The 15,160-nt window shown below is 43.9% G+C and overlaps 1 protein-coding gene across 1 annotated transcript in view; it reads left to right on the top strand.

Moving 5' to 3' along the window:
- The window catches only part of LOC144938145 (corticotropin-releasing factor receptor 2-like), a 91,667-nt gene that overhangs the window by 43,848 nt on the left and 32,659 nt on the right, over positions 1 to 15,160 (top strand). The window contains exon 3 of the mRNA XM_078865871.1: positions 13,125 to 13,244. Within this exon, the coding sequence (XP_078721997.1) occupies positions 13,125 to 13,244 (120 nt within the window). The remainder of the gene's footprint in view (positions 1 to 13,124; positions 13,245 to 15,160) is intronic.

Here is a 15,160-nt window from a genome sequence, read left to right as displayed (position 1 = left end):
ATGTGCTCTCCCATTGTTGGTCTGTCAGGCTTTATACAAGGGGGATGTGCACACCGCAAGGGTAGCCGTGTAGCGCAATTGTCATTGCATTTGCCGCTGTGCCAACTCGTTCCAGCAAACATGGTTTAATTCGAGCTACCGCTGGCGGATAATATATTGTGTGTGTGTGTGAAAACTACTGAAAGCATTTCTGTGTATTCTAATTTCGATGCTCAACAATCTCGAACATCATTTGCAAGTGGAGGCTATTGTACGATCGTGACATTGTGAATCTGATAGTCTGAGCCAGGTCACCTATCGCCGCACAAAAACAAATCTGTTTTTCAACTTAATTCGATCAAGCCAAGGCCACGTGGATTAATTTGACAGATGTCAAAGTCAAAAGTGTCCCCCTGCTCAAATGAATATCCAGACGGTACATGCTTCTCATTCGGGCCCTAATCAATGTATCGACATTCCCAATTCCTGATGCCAGAGCTGGGCCATCCAAAATATAACCATTGTCATCGTAAAGTCACGTAGACGGGAAATAATAAAATAATAAAAATATAAAACATAATAAAAATTCTCACGACGTTTCGACTGCAACACAAGCAATCATCATCAGGTGTGAAATCCACAGCAAGAAAGTTTGAAAAAAGGAAAAACCGCCACTTTTTTCAAATTTTCTTGCTGTGGCTTTCACTCTTGATGATGATTGCTTGTGTTGCAGTCGAAACGTCGTGAGAATTTTATTGTTTTATATTTATATTATTTTATTATTTCCCTTCTACGTTACTTTACCGAAAGAACCAAGAAGATGCATCCCTGCAGTCACGAAAGCTTTAAATCGAAATTGAATTGTCATCGTAGTTTGTCCGTTGTGAATAGGAGTTCACTTCGAGCGCTGCATACAATGCAATGTCCATGCTATGGATTGACTCAGGGCTGGCATGTGAATTTGGAATTTGCAGCACTGCCTCAGGGTGGGTTAGCAAAGAGGTTGGCATAATCCCAAACACATCTGAGCAGAAATCCACTTTGACTTTCATCTAGCTTCTGTCATTGAATATGTTGTATGGCTGTGTATTTAGAATCAAAATCCTATGTTATACTTATTTAAATTACTGCTCCAGCTGCCAATGCAATGTTGATCTGCATACAACGTTTTCCTTGTTGATGTTGGCTTGTTATCCATGCTTCAACAATACATGTTTTAGATAAACCAAGTTTTGGTCCGTTGAATATTAAAACACAGCTGCCAATTATGTGAACGCTTAATGCCGTAACAACGAATTAAAGCTTGCCATGCTCTGCTCATCGTTCTGCGTGCGTAATTTCAGCACGCAGAGAACTTGCTAAGTAGAAAATCTGTACCCGTGTGTATCCAAATTAAGCTGTGCACAGCACATTAAATAAGGTCACTTGTGTATTTTTGAGGGAACATTACTTATTGATTTCTGGCACTTAAATATTGGCCCCAATGCGAACGTACTGCGGCCTATTCCTTCTCAATGTCAAATGGACTCGAACATCGATGCGCAAATGGCGTCTGTTCAGATGGAAATGCGCGTAAAATATTGCATTGCCTTTATTCCTCCAATTTCCTTTCAAACATTAGACGCAATTCATCACGTTTACTTTGCGGCATCGATAAAACGAACTTTCCATTATTTAGTCGCCAAAGGATGACGTTATACAGCGTTGCATCCTGCAGAGCCGATGCATCGGGAGTTCGTTTTTTGCTGCGTGCCCTTCCATGCGAGCGGAGCTGACGAGACGACACTGTGTGTTGTTCGAGCTCTTTACTCGCGAGTGAAAGGTTGCAATTGCAAATCCTCGTTTAGGGTTGACTCGACAAATCGTCTTTCACATACTCAGCAGCGTGAGCGTCACACCTTAGAGGAAATGAACGGTGGTCGTCACCTGGAGAGACTTTCCCCTGCCGCAGAAATGTGGAAGTCCCATCGCTCACGCAAGGCTGTAAACAGGAGCTGAGCCCTGCCTCAATGGTGCTTTGAGCAAGAAATCACTTTGACGTTTGAGCAGAATATTAATTTACGTCATGATAAAAAAAAGTGTTTTCTAAAAAGAATGCTTTAAAAAGGGAAATATGCAATTCACACGTCGTACAATCATCATCCCCGCCACAGGAATGTGGAATTGCAACCAATGGCTCAGGACGATAAACAAGAGATGAGCACTTCCGACAATGCTCATTTGAGCAAAACACACTTTGACGTTTGAGCAGAAAAGCAATTCCTGTAACCATTGATCACAAAAAAAAATACCGCTTCATGGGAAGGTCAAAACTGCTTGACCTGTAGAAAAACTGTCCCCTGCCAAAGTGAATGTGGAATTTCTACCAAAGTTTCGATTTAAAGCTTTCGTGACTGCAGGGATTCATCTTCTTGGTTCTTTCGGTAAAGTCACGTAGAATGGAAATAATAAAATAATAAACATAAAACATATTAACGTCGTGAGAATTATTTTATTATGTTTTATTTTATTATTTTATTATTTCCATTCTACGTGATTCTACCAAAGTCTCAAGGCCACCGGGAGCCACACGCAGGGCCCCCCCTGCTCCCGCCCAGAGGCTCGCTTGAGCGTGGAGGCACTTCGACCTCTTGAGCTGCTTTCATTAACGTCGATTTGTGCAATTAAGCGGTAATTGAGCGCCCATCGCGTAACGAGTACGTCTCGTCGGCGTCCAATCGGGAGAAAAAAACGGCGAGTGACCGGCGCGCGCTGATGGTGCAGCCTGAGCGATGGCGACGGGCGGGGGGGGAGACCCGGGAGCTCAGTTTCCCAGGGTGAGTCACTCTCCGGGCCCGCTTTGGGAACGGTGAGGATGATAAATCTCGGGTACGGGAGCTCTGCTCACCCGGTATCACCACCCCCCCCTTCCCCCCGGCGGGGAGCGTTGGCAGTGACACACGCGCAGGCCTTGATTCCCGAAAGGTCGTATGCGCGCCTCCCGCGAGGGTGCCATCGAGCAGCCGATACGCGATGGCGCAAGGCACCGTTCCCATTTTGGTGGGGTTTTAAAGGCAACTTCGCAAATCTTTTGCTTCCACTCACAACAGTGTTTCCAACCACAAAATGTCAACCAGGTCAGTTCTTGGCTGTAATTTGTACGGCGCTAAGGAATTAGAAGTATCAGTCGGTAAAGGAAAACGGTAGAGTTGCAGCCCTGCAATTTCTTACTCGTGCCACTGCTAGCGAAAGGGCTTCCACGAGAGAAAGCTCTCGAGAGGTGCGCATATTTATATTTTGGTCGACACTTTCATTCCAGCCAGACGTTTTGGAAGAAATCAGAGTGCCCACACTATACTCCACCATACGCGACCTTGCTGAGGTCGCATTATCAGTGTTCCCATGTACACCGCTAAGCGGACAGAGGCGGGGGGGGGAGATAGGACATTGCCCAATGTTTCAACTGTTACAAATCAAACCAGGGACCTCAGGATTGCAAGTCCAGTGTGCTAACATTTACATCAGGCCGGCACCCCTGCAGTATCAAGAGCAGTGGTTGTGTTCGTGGCGACACTGGTTCCAGCTGCATGTCAGGTCCATGCCAAATAGTCTCTGTTTAACAAGCATGGTGCAGTGTTTCTCTTCATTGGCAGTCCTGGAAAATCCACTTTCCCATTGTGGGAACCATCAAAGTAATTCGAGTGCGTGACTCGCATTTGGAAGGTCTCAAATCCAAACTCATTAGCTGTCAAAAGATTGTAAAAAATAAGCATCACATTTTGGGAATATATTTCGCAATACACAAAGGTGTTCATTTCATGCAGAAAAGCTCATTGCCCTGTGCGTTATAAAATACCATCAGTTCGGAAGAACTGCATTGTGGTCATGTTTCTGTTTTTGATGGGTTTTCCCATCATTATCAGACTTTAACTCTTTGGGAAGTTGACAGGTGTATTCCTAATATGAGATTGGCTCCAGTCATATGAATGTAGAGCTGTCACCACTGGCCCAGGTCCACGAACAGATGTATACTACGTCATGCTCAATTCAATAGTGAATGCTTACATCTTTTACCTTCTTTAAATACTTCCTTATCTTATTCCCTATTGCATTCCAATTTGGCTCTCTTCGTCATGTCACGAGACAAATAGTCACCTCGGAATTTCCACAGAGCATTGAATCACTCCGCATTCGAGAATGATCCGCAGAAGATGAAATCACAGAACTACCCTGAGATTCCTTCAAGTGACAGGTTATCCACTGCAGGTGCGCTACGCTCTCCTGCAGGCCCTGCGATAGAGAGAGAGGTTTGTCACGTGTCAATCAAACTCATTTTACTTTCAAATCGAGCGGGATTTTCAGCAAATTAAGTGAAATAATAAATGCAATGAGATGAGCTATTAGCAACTGGATGTAGAATATTGCCTTGCTACACTGGAGAGCCCAGTTTGATCACAGATTACTGAAGCCCAGAGTTGATTCCAGGATATCAGCAGTACCGGATCAGTGCCTAACCCCCTAAGCCACCTCGTCTGTCGTTTTTTTTTTACCTTCTTAAAATTATACACTTGGACCAGAGGCTTCCAGTGCATGCTATCTGCTGTCCATTTAACACCCAGAAGTCACGCCTCAGCAAGAGCGTGTTGTCGCCCTTAGCATTTTCCGGGTTAAATAAGGGCACAAGCCGCCACTAGCTACAACATCCAGTGCCACGCGGTATGGAATCTGCGTGATTTTCGAGCATATCCCCATCTGTTGTTTGCACGAGCCATAACGTTTAGAGCCGCCGCATGCATATAGATTCTGCTCGTTCATTTCATTACGCTGAATGTACAGCTCACTTTGCGCATGCGGTGGCAAAACGGTCCGTCTTGTGTTTTGCATTGAAGCGCAATGATAATTACTTGACCGTGGCATAATAAACAAGGGAGAAAATTATGCACATGCATGGATTCCGTCATAGAACCACGTCCACCAACACCACCAACACTACCTCCACCACCACCTCCACCACCACCACCTCTACCAGCACCACCTCCACCACCACCACCACCAACACCACCACCTCCACCACCTCTACCGCCACCACCACCACCTCTACCACCACCAACACCTCTACCACCACCAACACCACCACCACTACCTCTACCACGTCCACCAACACCACCACCTCCACCACCACCTCCACCACCACCACTACCTCTACCAGCACCACCTCCACCAGCACCACCTCCACCACTACCACCACCAACACCACCTCCACCACTACCTCTACCGCCACCACCACCACCTCTACCACCACCAACACCACCACCTCTACCACTACCTCCACCACCACCTCTACCAGCACCACCTCCACCACCACCACCACCACCACCACCACCACCTCCACCACCTCCACCAGCACCACCTCCACCACTACCACCACCAACACCACCACCACCACTTCTACCACCACCACCACAAACACCACCACCACCTCTACTACCACCACAAACACCACCAATACCTCTACCACCTCCACCACGGTATACGAATACATATAACATGCCATGACGCACGGACCGGAAACACGGACATCCAACAAAGAAAATGAAAAGACGTGCAAAATATGTTTCAAAGAATCTTGCAGAAGGGTGTGCTTAGAATTACGTTGAGATACAGAATGAGGAGCACGTGGATCAGGGGGGGGAGCAGGGCAGGTCGCTAGATGTGGGACGATGGGGAAAATTGCGGCAACAGTCAACTCCTTCGGCTGGCTGCCCTAAGCCATTGATGGGAATTCCACATTATTTTGATTGATGATCCATTGACCCTGGCAGCAGTCTCATTATCGTCATCACGATCCGTGGGCAGATGGGCCGTAGGTGTCCACTGCACATTACGTCATTTGTTTCAACTTTCTTCTGTTTTGTACCAATATGCTCAAGTGGTGGCCACATCTTCCTGGCACCAATCCCTTTCTATACCCTTTGGTTCTTTCGGCAAAGTCACGTAGGTATAAAATAAAATAAATCACGACATTTCGGGCGCAACACAAGCATCCGTCATCAGGTGGGAAAGCATGGTCTGCTGCTGAGGCAGACTGTTTCAAAAGGTTTGAAATGGGTGTAGCCCAAGGGTCATAAAGAAGTGGCCGGGGCTAGTGATGTTAATGTGAGAAATTAGCATGTAACTGTAGAAAACAAGGAGAAGATCGGCCTCCTCCACGAGGGAGTGCAACCCAACGGGTGTAATCCGAACATCACGCTAATCTCTCACATTAACATAGCCACTTCCATGCCCTCTAGTTTCTCACATTAACATGGTGCTAATCCCTCACATTGACATAGCCACTTCCGTGCCCTCTAGTTTCTCACATTAACATCATGCTAATCTCTCACATTAACATCACTAGCCCCGGTCACTTCTTTATGACCCTTGGGCTACACCCATTTCAAACCTTTTAAAACAGTTTGCCTCAACAGCAGACCATGCTGTCCCACCTGATGATGGACGCTTGTGTTGCCCCCGAAACGTCGTGATTTATCTTATTTTATACCTACGTGACTTTACCGAAAAAAACCAAAGACTATGGATTCCTGCAGTGACGAAAGCTTCAAATCAATCTCTTTCTGTCGTCGTCGTTGTCAAGCCATTCTCTGAGCTCTTCCTCTCTTTCCGGTTCCTTCCATTTTTCCGAACAGCACACTTTTTGATTTTCCTGTTGTTGTCCATCCTACATACGTGTCCAAATATAGTGCCAGTTTCCTTCTCGCCACTGCCTGCATCATCAGGTCGTCGTCTTCTTCTGTGTGCAACCTTTTTCTTAACTCTACGTTGGTCACTCTTTGGGTGCAACAGTCTCTCTATTAGATCATATTTCCAATGACCCTACGTTTGAGCAGCAATTTGTGTATGTTTGCAAATGATGTCCATGAATCTCCATGCGTGTGCCCTTCTATAATCAATAAACCAGATTGCATTTGGAGTGCAATAAAAAAAGTTATAAAAGTCTTCTTAATGGGATATGTTTGTTAATATGTATGTGAATGTGTGCGTGTAATGTTAGCGTTTTGGCCAACGATGTGTTAGGGAATTTGGTGTGATTGCAGATAAAAGTCAGTGGGCGGTTGGTTTATGAATCGGTCTTGGGCTTCGTATGGATCTGCTTAGCAGAAAATATGCGTGCAGTGTAGTGCGTTAACCTTAGCTCCTTAGAGACAAAGCTGCCAAGCAATTGGTGTTACTATCTGGCCTCATGATGTACGGATGGTGCTGGCCTTAATAGATACTTGATAAAGTCATTTTCCCAGTCTCTATGGGTAAATGGAAGCCTCCACTTTTGTTTACGTGCGTGCATGTAGGTTCATAAATTGCCTCCTGTTGTGTCTCTCCTCTCCCAGCTGAAACCTACATTTTGAGAATCACAATACAGTATAATCTTACATTGTAAGTAGCATATGGGCAAAATCATTAATAATACTACAAAATGGGCGCATGTTTAATCTGGGAAATATGTAAACGTGTTTTTATGGGAATGTAACATACGTATTTCTTACAAAATAAACAAATATCACTCTGCAGGCCCACTGTTTACCGTTAACATGCTTGTCACTAAGAATAACTACGTGATATTTTCTATCTGATATTTTATTACGAAATTAATATCACTAAAATATCGTATTTTATGTTGTATTTACATTAAACATTGTGCTTTTGTAACAAACAAACAAAAAACTCACTCTAGAACGAATATAATGTAATATTATATGCTTAAAGAGCTGAAAAGTATAGTTCATGTATAATATGACGCAGGTAATCCATCTTTCAAGGACTGTCATGGGGAACATTGCAATGTTGGCCTTTGACATCCGCACCTTAGAAGGCAATCGCTGCCTAAATCATGCCGCTCGAATTTCCTATCGGTTTTCATCAAAGACTTTGAAAGATATCACGAGCGCGAACGGATGCAGGGTGCGTGAGGTGTGGGGAGGGGGGGGGGTAGCGGCTCGTCCTTGACCTTTAATCCTGTAAATCAATCTCTGGGGAGGCGACTTGGTCGTGAGCTGCCCTTGTAAATGTCATAAAACGTTAGACACCATTGCCCGCTCGCAAGGGGATGCCATTAGGACTCGGAGTGGATGCACACGGAGTGATGGGACGCTCACCCATGTCTTCGCACAGATGAGATCCGACACTCAATATCGGAGATTAGACATGTTAAGCTGCGATGTTCAAGTCAACGTGTCACATAAAACGTCGGTTTTCGGAGGCAATACAATGATCCATATTTGGGGGGGGGGGGGTGTGTGGAGGGTTGAGGAGGAGTAGGCTTAGAAAATATGGTTCCACGTGGCTCCATCCTCAAAGGAGCGCTGTACAGTAGTCATCTACTCTGCTGGACCTGGAGCCGGTGATGGGAATTCCGCATTTAATGTGCTGGAAGTCAGTCCCTCCACAAGGCCACCGCTGTTGACTTGCCACAAAGCTGCGTGCTTATTTTATTGGCCTTCAGAAGGATGATGAGCTGAGTGAAGCACCCCCCCCCCCCCAGCCAACATAGAGGTTTTAAATTTATATTTAAAGCTTTCGTGACTGGAGGGATTCATTTACTTGGTTCTTTCGGTAAAGTCACGTAGAAGGGAAATAATAAAAATAAAACATAATAAAATACAATTCTCACAACGTTTCGGCCACAACACAAGCAGCCGTCCTCAGGTTAAGAACAGGTCTGTCGGAAAGACAGCGTCTGAATAAACACCACCAAGCTTCATTCTAGATTTGAAGCTTTTGTGACTGCAAGGATTCATACTCTTAGTTCTTTCGGTAAAGTCACGTAGGTAAAAAATGAAATAAAAATTAATAAAAATAAAACAATAAAATGACGACGTTTCGGAGGCAACACAAGTCTCCGTCATCAGGTGGGACCGTCAATCTGGCTGTGACGGTCCCACCTGATGACGGAGACTTGTGTTGCCTCCGAAACGTCGTGATTTTATTTTTTATTTTTATTAATTTTTATTTCATTTTTTACCTACGTGACTTTACCGAAATAACTAAGAGTAGCACCAAGCTTGGAAGCGTATATTTAAGCTGGGTTAGAGGAGGAGGGCGCCTAGACAAAAGAATTTGCAAAAAACATAGACGTGTTTTTGGTTAGATCGCGTAAATATATAAATGTGTCGTTAAACCCACCAACACCCGACACAGCCAATTAGTAAGGTTTGTCAGGTAAACAGAACATGCCAATTCGCTACGAGTACAGCACGCCGGTGTGTTGGAGAGTAAAGCCACAATATTTACAATCTGAGGACGACATTTACCGCCCCTCCCGCCCCTACTGATGAGGGCCTTCTGGTAGTGAACCGAGCGATCCTCCACTGTTCAACTCAGCAGGACACGTGTGCTCATGCGTGTAAAATAAGACTGGGTGGAGAGTGCACATATGTAACGTTACATTTGCTAACTTTAATCTAAATTGTCCTATGGTTGTTATTGTTTGACTTGCATCACACTGGGAGTTTTGTGCAGCGTTGTAATACGGTGGGTTTATTTTTTAATATTTGCTGGTTTATTCCAGGATGTTTCTGTTGCGTTTCGTCGCTTTAAGATGTTCTCTGTTCATATTTTGTTTGTTGCGGTTGCACCCGACTCAAGAGCCTCATGGCTCAAAGGGCTATACCTAATAAATGAAACTTGAAATATCCACTGAATTCGAAAAAAATTAACCCGTAAAAACAAAGTTTTTCACTATAAATACTTTATATGCGTGGCGTCTAGAGTCCTCTCGTCCTCTGGCTTGAGATGGCTGCTACCTATGGGTCAGATGATTGCCTGCCACCATTAAGCAATTGGTAATTAAATATTTTAAAAAAATTCCTAAACAGTGTAAAATTTTGGGAAAAAAATTTCACGAAAATACATTGTCACGCACAACGAGTCTGTGTGCAAAATGTCAGCTCGATTGGATCACGGGAAGTGGGTTAAAAAACGACCGAAAGATTTGCACGGTCGTAAGCAAGCACGCAAGCAAGCGAACTTAATATAAAGGATTTAATAAAGGATTTAAAAAAGGTAAAGGCGCAGCCCTGCAAACTGTTTGCTCACCACACTGCTGCCGGAAAGGCCTGCGCCTATGTACGTTGAACTTTTTTCGCACCGTACGTAGCCACCCATGCGAATCGGAGGCGCGGGAAGGTACAACAAAGGGAGGGAGCTCTGGGGAAGCCCTCTATAGGGTATTGTATATATGTATGCAATCATAACGGCATTGTTATATTAACGTGGCCTAGACCTACTCGAGGTCAACTCAGCCTCAAAAAAGTGAATGGCACAGTATGGTCAACATCTGTTCTGGGTTCCATGCACACATGGATCTCTTTGCGACCCACTAACCCCACCGCCGTAGTACGGGAGTGGTGACGCACGTCACAACCGCAGGCTAGTTTGAATTCGTCATCACTTGGGGACTAATTAATGCCGTGTGCTCGTACAAAAATATAGAGCAATAACGAATACACCTGTTTCGAGAGCCACATCTGGGTCCTACTGACAGATTCCACACTCGGGATCCAGAGACGCCGATGAACACATCTGCGTGAAATATCGGCACACAACGTGCGAACCGGACGCGCTTTGATCTTGACATTAACTGCGGTGGCAAGGATCGCTTGGGAGCTATCATTTCTAGTTTAACAAGGGGGGGAGGAGAGGGATAAGCTCCTGACAGGTGTAGTCATTCAGGTGCTTTCAGCTCCCTTTCTCCCACGGGGATAACACCGAGTTAAAACGAGTGTCTAATCTTTTTGTTGTTGTTTTATATGCTCCGATTATGTTCTGACTGCGTTTCAAGTCACGTACAAATAAAAGTCCGTGATATCGTTGTTCAAATGAGCATCGAGGCGGTGCTCGTCGCCTGTTCACAGCCCCTGGATAATCAGTGGTGGAAATTCTAGATTTGAAGCTTTCGTGACTGCAAGGATTCATACTCTTAGTTTTTTCGGTAAAGTCACGTAGATAAAAAATGAAATTAAAATTAATAAAAAATAAAATAATAATAAAAATCACGACGTTTCCCACCTGATGACGGAGACTTGTGTTGCCTCCGAAACGTCGTGATTTTTATTATTTTATTTTTATTAATTTAATTTAATTTTTAACCTACGTGACTTTACCGAAAAAACAAAGAGTATATAGTGGTGGAAATGTCTCATTCCTGTGGCAGGGGCGAGGCTTTTCATTGGACAACCACTACTGGCTTCCCCACAAAGTGGTCATTGTTTTATTGACCCCCATAGGGATGACGGGCTGAGTCGACCCACAACCAGAATCTGAACTTGCAGCCTTCCGACTGTGAGCCCCTCGCTGTACTACTGAGCCACCAGGCCGAGCCATGAGACTAAGAAGTTTACGTAAAAATTTCTTTCGGTGAGCAGCGTAGAACTGTGGATCAGAGAATGGGCCCCAGAAGATGACATCAAATAACTTCTTGAGAGGTCACTTCATTCGGCTTTTATTGAGACTACATGGCACATATTTTATATACTTCAACATTTTTTTTTTATCTAAATGCTCAGTTACAAATGCTTATCCAAATCAAAATGCAACCTTTTCAGAGCTAGAATATGCCCACTTTATATATGATGACGGATGGGGTAGTGTGGATTTTGTGCCATCGGTTGCAACTTTGTTGTTTCCATCAACGCGAAGAACCTGGTCTCGAGCATGCAAATTTTGCAGTACAACGCAATTGCCTGTTGTGGAATATTAGTCCCTGTGTACCACTTAAACAAATATAGCTGCGAGATTGATAGCGCTGTCTCAGCCCAGTCACCAGTGCTGTACACACACAACATTTAATGTTGCACTTCATGTAATCAATCCCCAACAGGGAGCATTAATTTAGTAGTTAAGCACCGAGTGAAAACTCAAATCATCCATTCTGCTGTGTAGAGAATAATCTAGTTGCCATGCGATAATGACCCTCTTTATGAATGTGAAACTACAGCCCATGCACTTTAATGTCATAACCGGGGTGTTCCGCGAATTGTCGTCATAGGGGAGCCTGTATTGTAAAACAAATATTTACACTGCCTTGTAGACGCTGTCACAATTGCGCTCAACTTCATTGCAGGTAGCACTTGTTAAACATTCATCATCAGCCATGGTTGATCCACTTCTGGATGAAAGCCTCCCGTGATGAGCGATGCAATGTACACGGTGACGTACCGATTTTTACAAATATTTTCCTACTCTCTTAAAATGGTGTCAGTGCATTCGTTCAAGGTTTCGAAAGGGTTTTTATTACATCTAAACATGCATGATTATTATTATTTAGATATTTGCACAGTTTACACAGGCTATTGGAACTCCACTAATCTATTCTAGAATTTGAGTGATCGATGTGGTCGATAGTTAGAGAAACCTTCCCTAAATCTTGCCTGCTCACTTGGTTGGTCCATCTTAAATTTTCATAACTGTTATCGATGATCCTCGTGAATAATCGATAGACGCGCAACAAGATGTAGTTCTTCTCATCAGTGTTATTACCATGTTTTTTTTTTAACAATTAATTGAGTCATCATTGCCTGATTGAGGTATTTGGATATCATGCATTTTAGTCGTAATATCCATTTAAAATCTAATATATAATCTACAGGGTAGACTGGTGGCGAAATCGTTAGCGCACTGTGCTATTAACCTGGCGAGTTCTGTTCCCACCCACAGCGAATGGTCAGCACCGAGTGATTTCAGAACCAGTCCCTATCCTCCCCTAGGTTAGCACAAGCTTTAAAAAAGTACCTGGTGAAGATTAGCAGTGGGGAGATAAAAGCATGTGCGTATGTCGAAAGTTGCATTCTCTTGCCTGTGTTTGTGTGTGTGCCCGTGCATTGGGGAAGCGGTAGTGTAGCGGTCAGCACGCTGCGCTACAAACCCGGCCACCCGAGTTCGATCCCCGCTCACGGTAAACACCAGGGACGATAATTATCTGACCCGGTCATGGGCCTCCCAAATGTCGACTCAGCATCAAATGAATATCTGATGCGGCGTAACAAAACATCGCCCCTGGCGCTGTACTAACATGGCTTACCATAGAGGTGCTCGCTAACAGCACTTGCCCCCAACCGTCTGTTAAGGCTACACGGGGGACCTTTGTCTTTGTGTGTGCGCGCGCGTGCGTACAGGCCCATTGTGCAACGCGACGCGCGACGAGATCGGCACGTGCTGGCCAGAGAGCGAGGCTGGTCGCACCGTGGCAACTCCCTGTCCCGAGCGCTTCAACGGCGTGCGCTACGACTCCTCCAGTAAGTGGCAGCACGGCGCCCGCTGAACAGGAGTTCACGGCGTTATCTCAGTCAGAAGGAGTTTCTGTTTCATCACCTGCAAAAGGGTTTTTTTCTGATTCTGTTGCAAATTTATTCTGCTTATTTTTTTTCGTTTTTCTCACGTTTATCTTGAAGCCATCTTTTCGGGGCTTCCTTGTTGGGTTTTTTGTTTGTTATCATTTAGTCATCGTTTAGTCTAGTTCACTCCCGTTGCGTATTTTAACTGCTACATCGTCAATAAATCTAAGATGATTAATGTTGTCTCCATTTAGATTTCTACTTTTCTTTGACAATCGACTTTCAGTGAACAGAAAAACTCAACACACCCATCAGTAACACTGTGTGAGTTTCACATAGAAAAATATGCATAATCTGTGACATTTCAATAAAAACAAATCTTTTTGAAAGTACAACAAATATTTTGTTTCATTGTGCTTTTGCACTAATGTCAACACAGAATTGCCAAATTATTTGTTCAAATTTCTATGAACATATTCTGCTATCGCTCTGAATAACCTTGGAGAAATGCTATCACATGGCCTGACTCCCCTGCTAATATCTATTTTGGGACTTTCTTCATGCCATATCAATGGAGCTGTCCCATTGTTTTATCGTTTTTATTTCATAAATGTTTTTTTTTCCATGCCTCGGTTTGCGAGAACTTGAATGAATGCATCAATTTTCACTGAGTCCAATGCCTTTTCAGAGTCCCCAAAGGCCAGGTGATGCACAGCTGGCTGTGAGCATTCCGATGGGACATTTCTTCATCTCGTGGCAGGCCGCCGATTGCACAATTCGAATATAATTGGGATAAAAATAAGGAAAAGAAAAACTTCACGATTCTGTTTAATCCTCTCCGCAAGCCGCGTTAATGGGGAAATGAAGACTCAGCTATCACTCTACCATTAAGGTAGAATGAATATTATGAAGTAATCAGCGCAGCTCTTCATATACTAATATATATCACATGTTACCTTCCTTTTCCTCTTGAGGCCGAGTGTAACTGACCTAGGTAAAGTGCACTTTGCCAGGCATGAGTCTGGGTAAGGTTGATAGTGAGCGTGGTTAGTTGGTAAGAAAAGCAAACAACATTTTCAGGCACCCACGAGCTCTCTGTTAGCTTGTGTCTTATTTGAAAAGGGAAACGTGTGGAAAATACAGGGAGATCTACTCGGGCAAGGGTACAAAATGTGAATTTGCACAAAACTATTAAAAACAGCAAGCAAGCAATATATTCTATTATATATTTAAAACGTAGACATGTTTTAAATAAATGTCACGATGCAAATATACTTTTTTCTCTCTTAATAAATGCGTTTAGTTAATAATGATGATTTGCATCCCTTAATAACAATTCTTAATCCACTTCCAGACAAAGGTCTCTCAACTCCATATTAGTAGCAGGGTTTTTTATTATCATCCTGCACACACAAGGCCAGTGCAGGTTGGTGAAGGTGAAGAGCATAGACGTGGGAGAATCCAAGTACAGTGCAACAGTGTGTGTTTTTCGATTTAAAGCTTTCGTGACTGCAGGGATTCATCTTCTTGGTTCTTTCGCTAAAGTCAGGTAGAAGGAAAATAATAAAATAATAAAAAATAAAACATAATAAAATAATTATCACGACGTTTCGGCCACAACGCAAGCAGCTGTCTTCAGGTGGAGAACAGGTCTGTCGAGAAGGCAGAGTCTGAATTCAGACTCTGCCTTCTCGACAGACCTTCCCGACAGACCTGTTCTCCACCTGAAGACGGCTGCTTGCGTTGTGGCCGAAACGTCGTGAGAATTATTTTATTATGTTTTATTTTTATTATTTTTATTCTACGTGACTTTACCGAAAGAACCAAGAAGATGAGTGTATGTTTTAATGATTGTTCATAATGTAGGCCACACAACC

Source organism: Lampetra fluviatilis, chromosome 21 (genome assembly GCF_964198595.1).
Source record: "Lampetra fluviatilis chromosome 21, kcLamFluv1.1, whole genome shotgun sequence".
Taxonomy (NCBI): domain Eukaryota; kingdom Metazoa; phylum Chordata; class Hyperoartia; order Petromyzontiformes; family Petromyzontidae; genus Lampetra; species Lampetra fluviatilis.
Note: the sequence above shows the minus strand (reverse complement) of the source record. Positions and strands in the feature narration are given on the sequence as shown.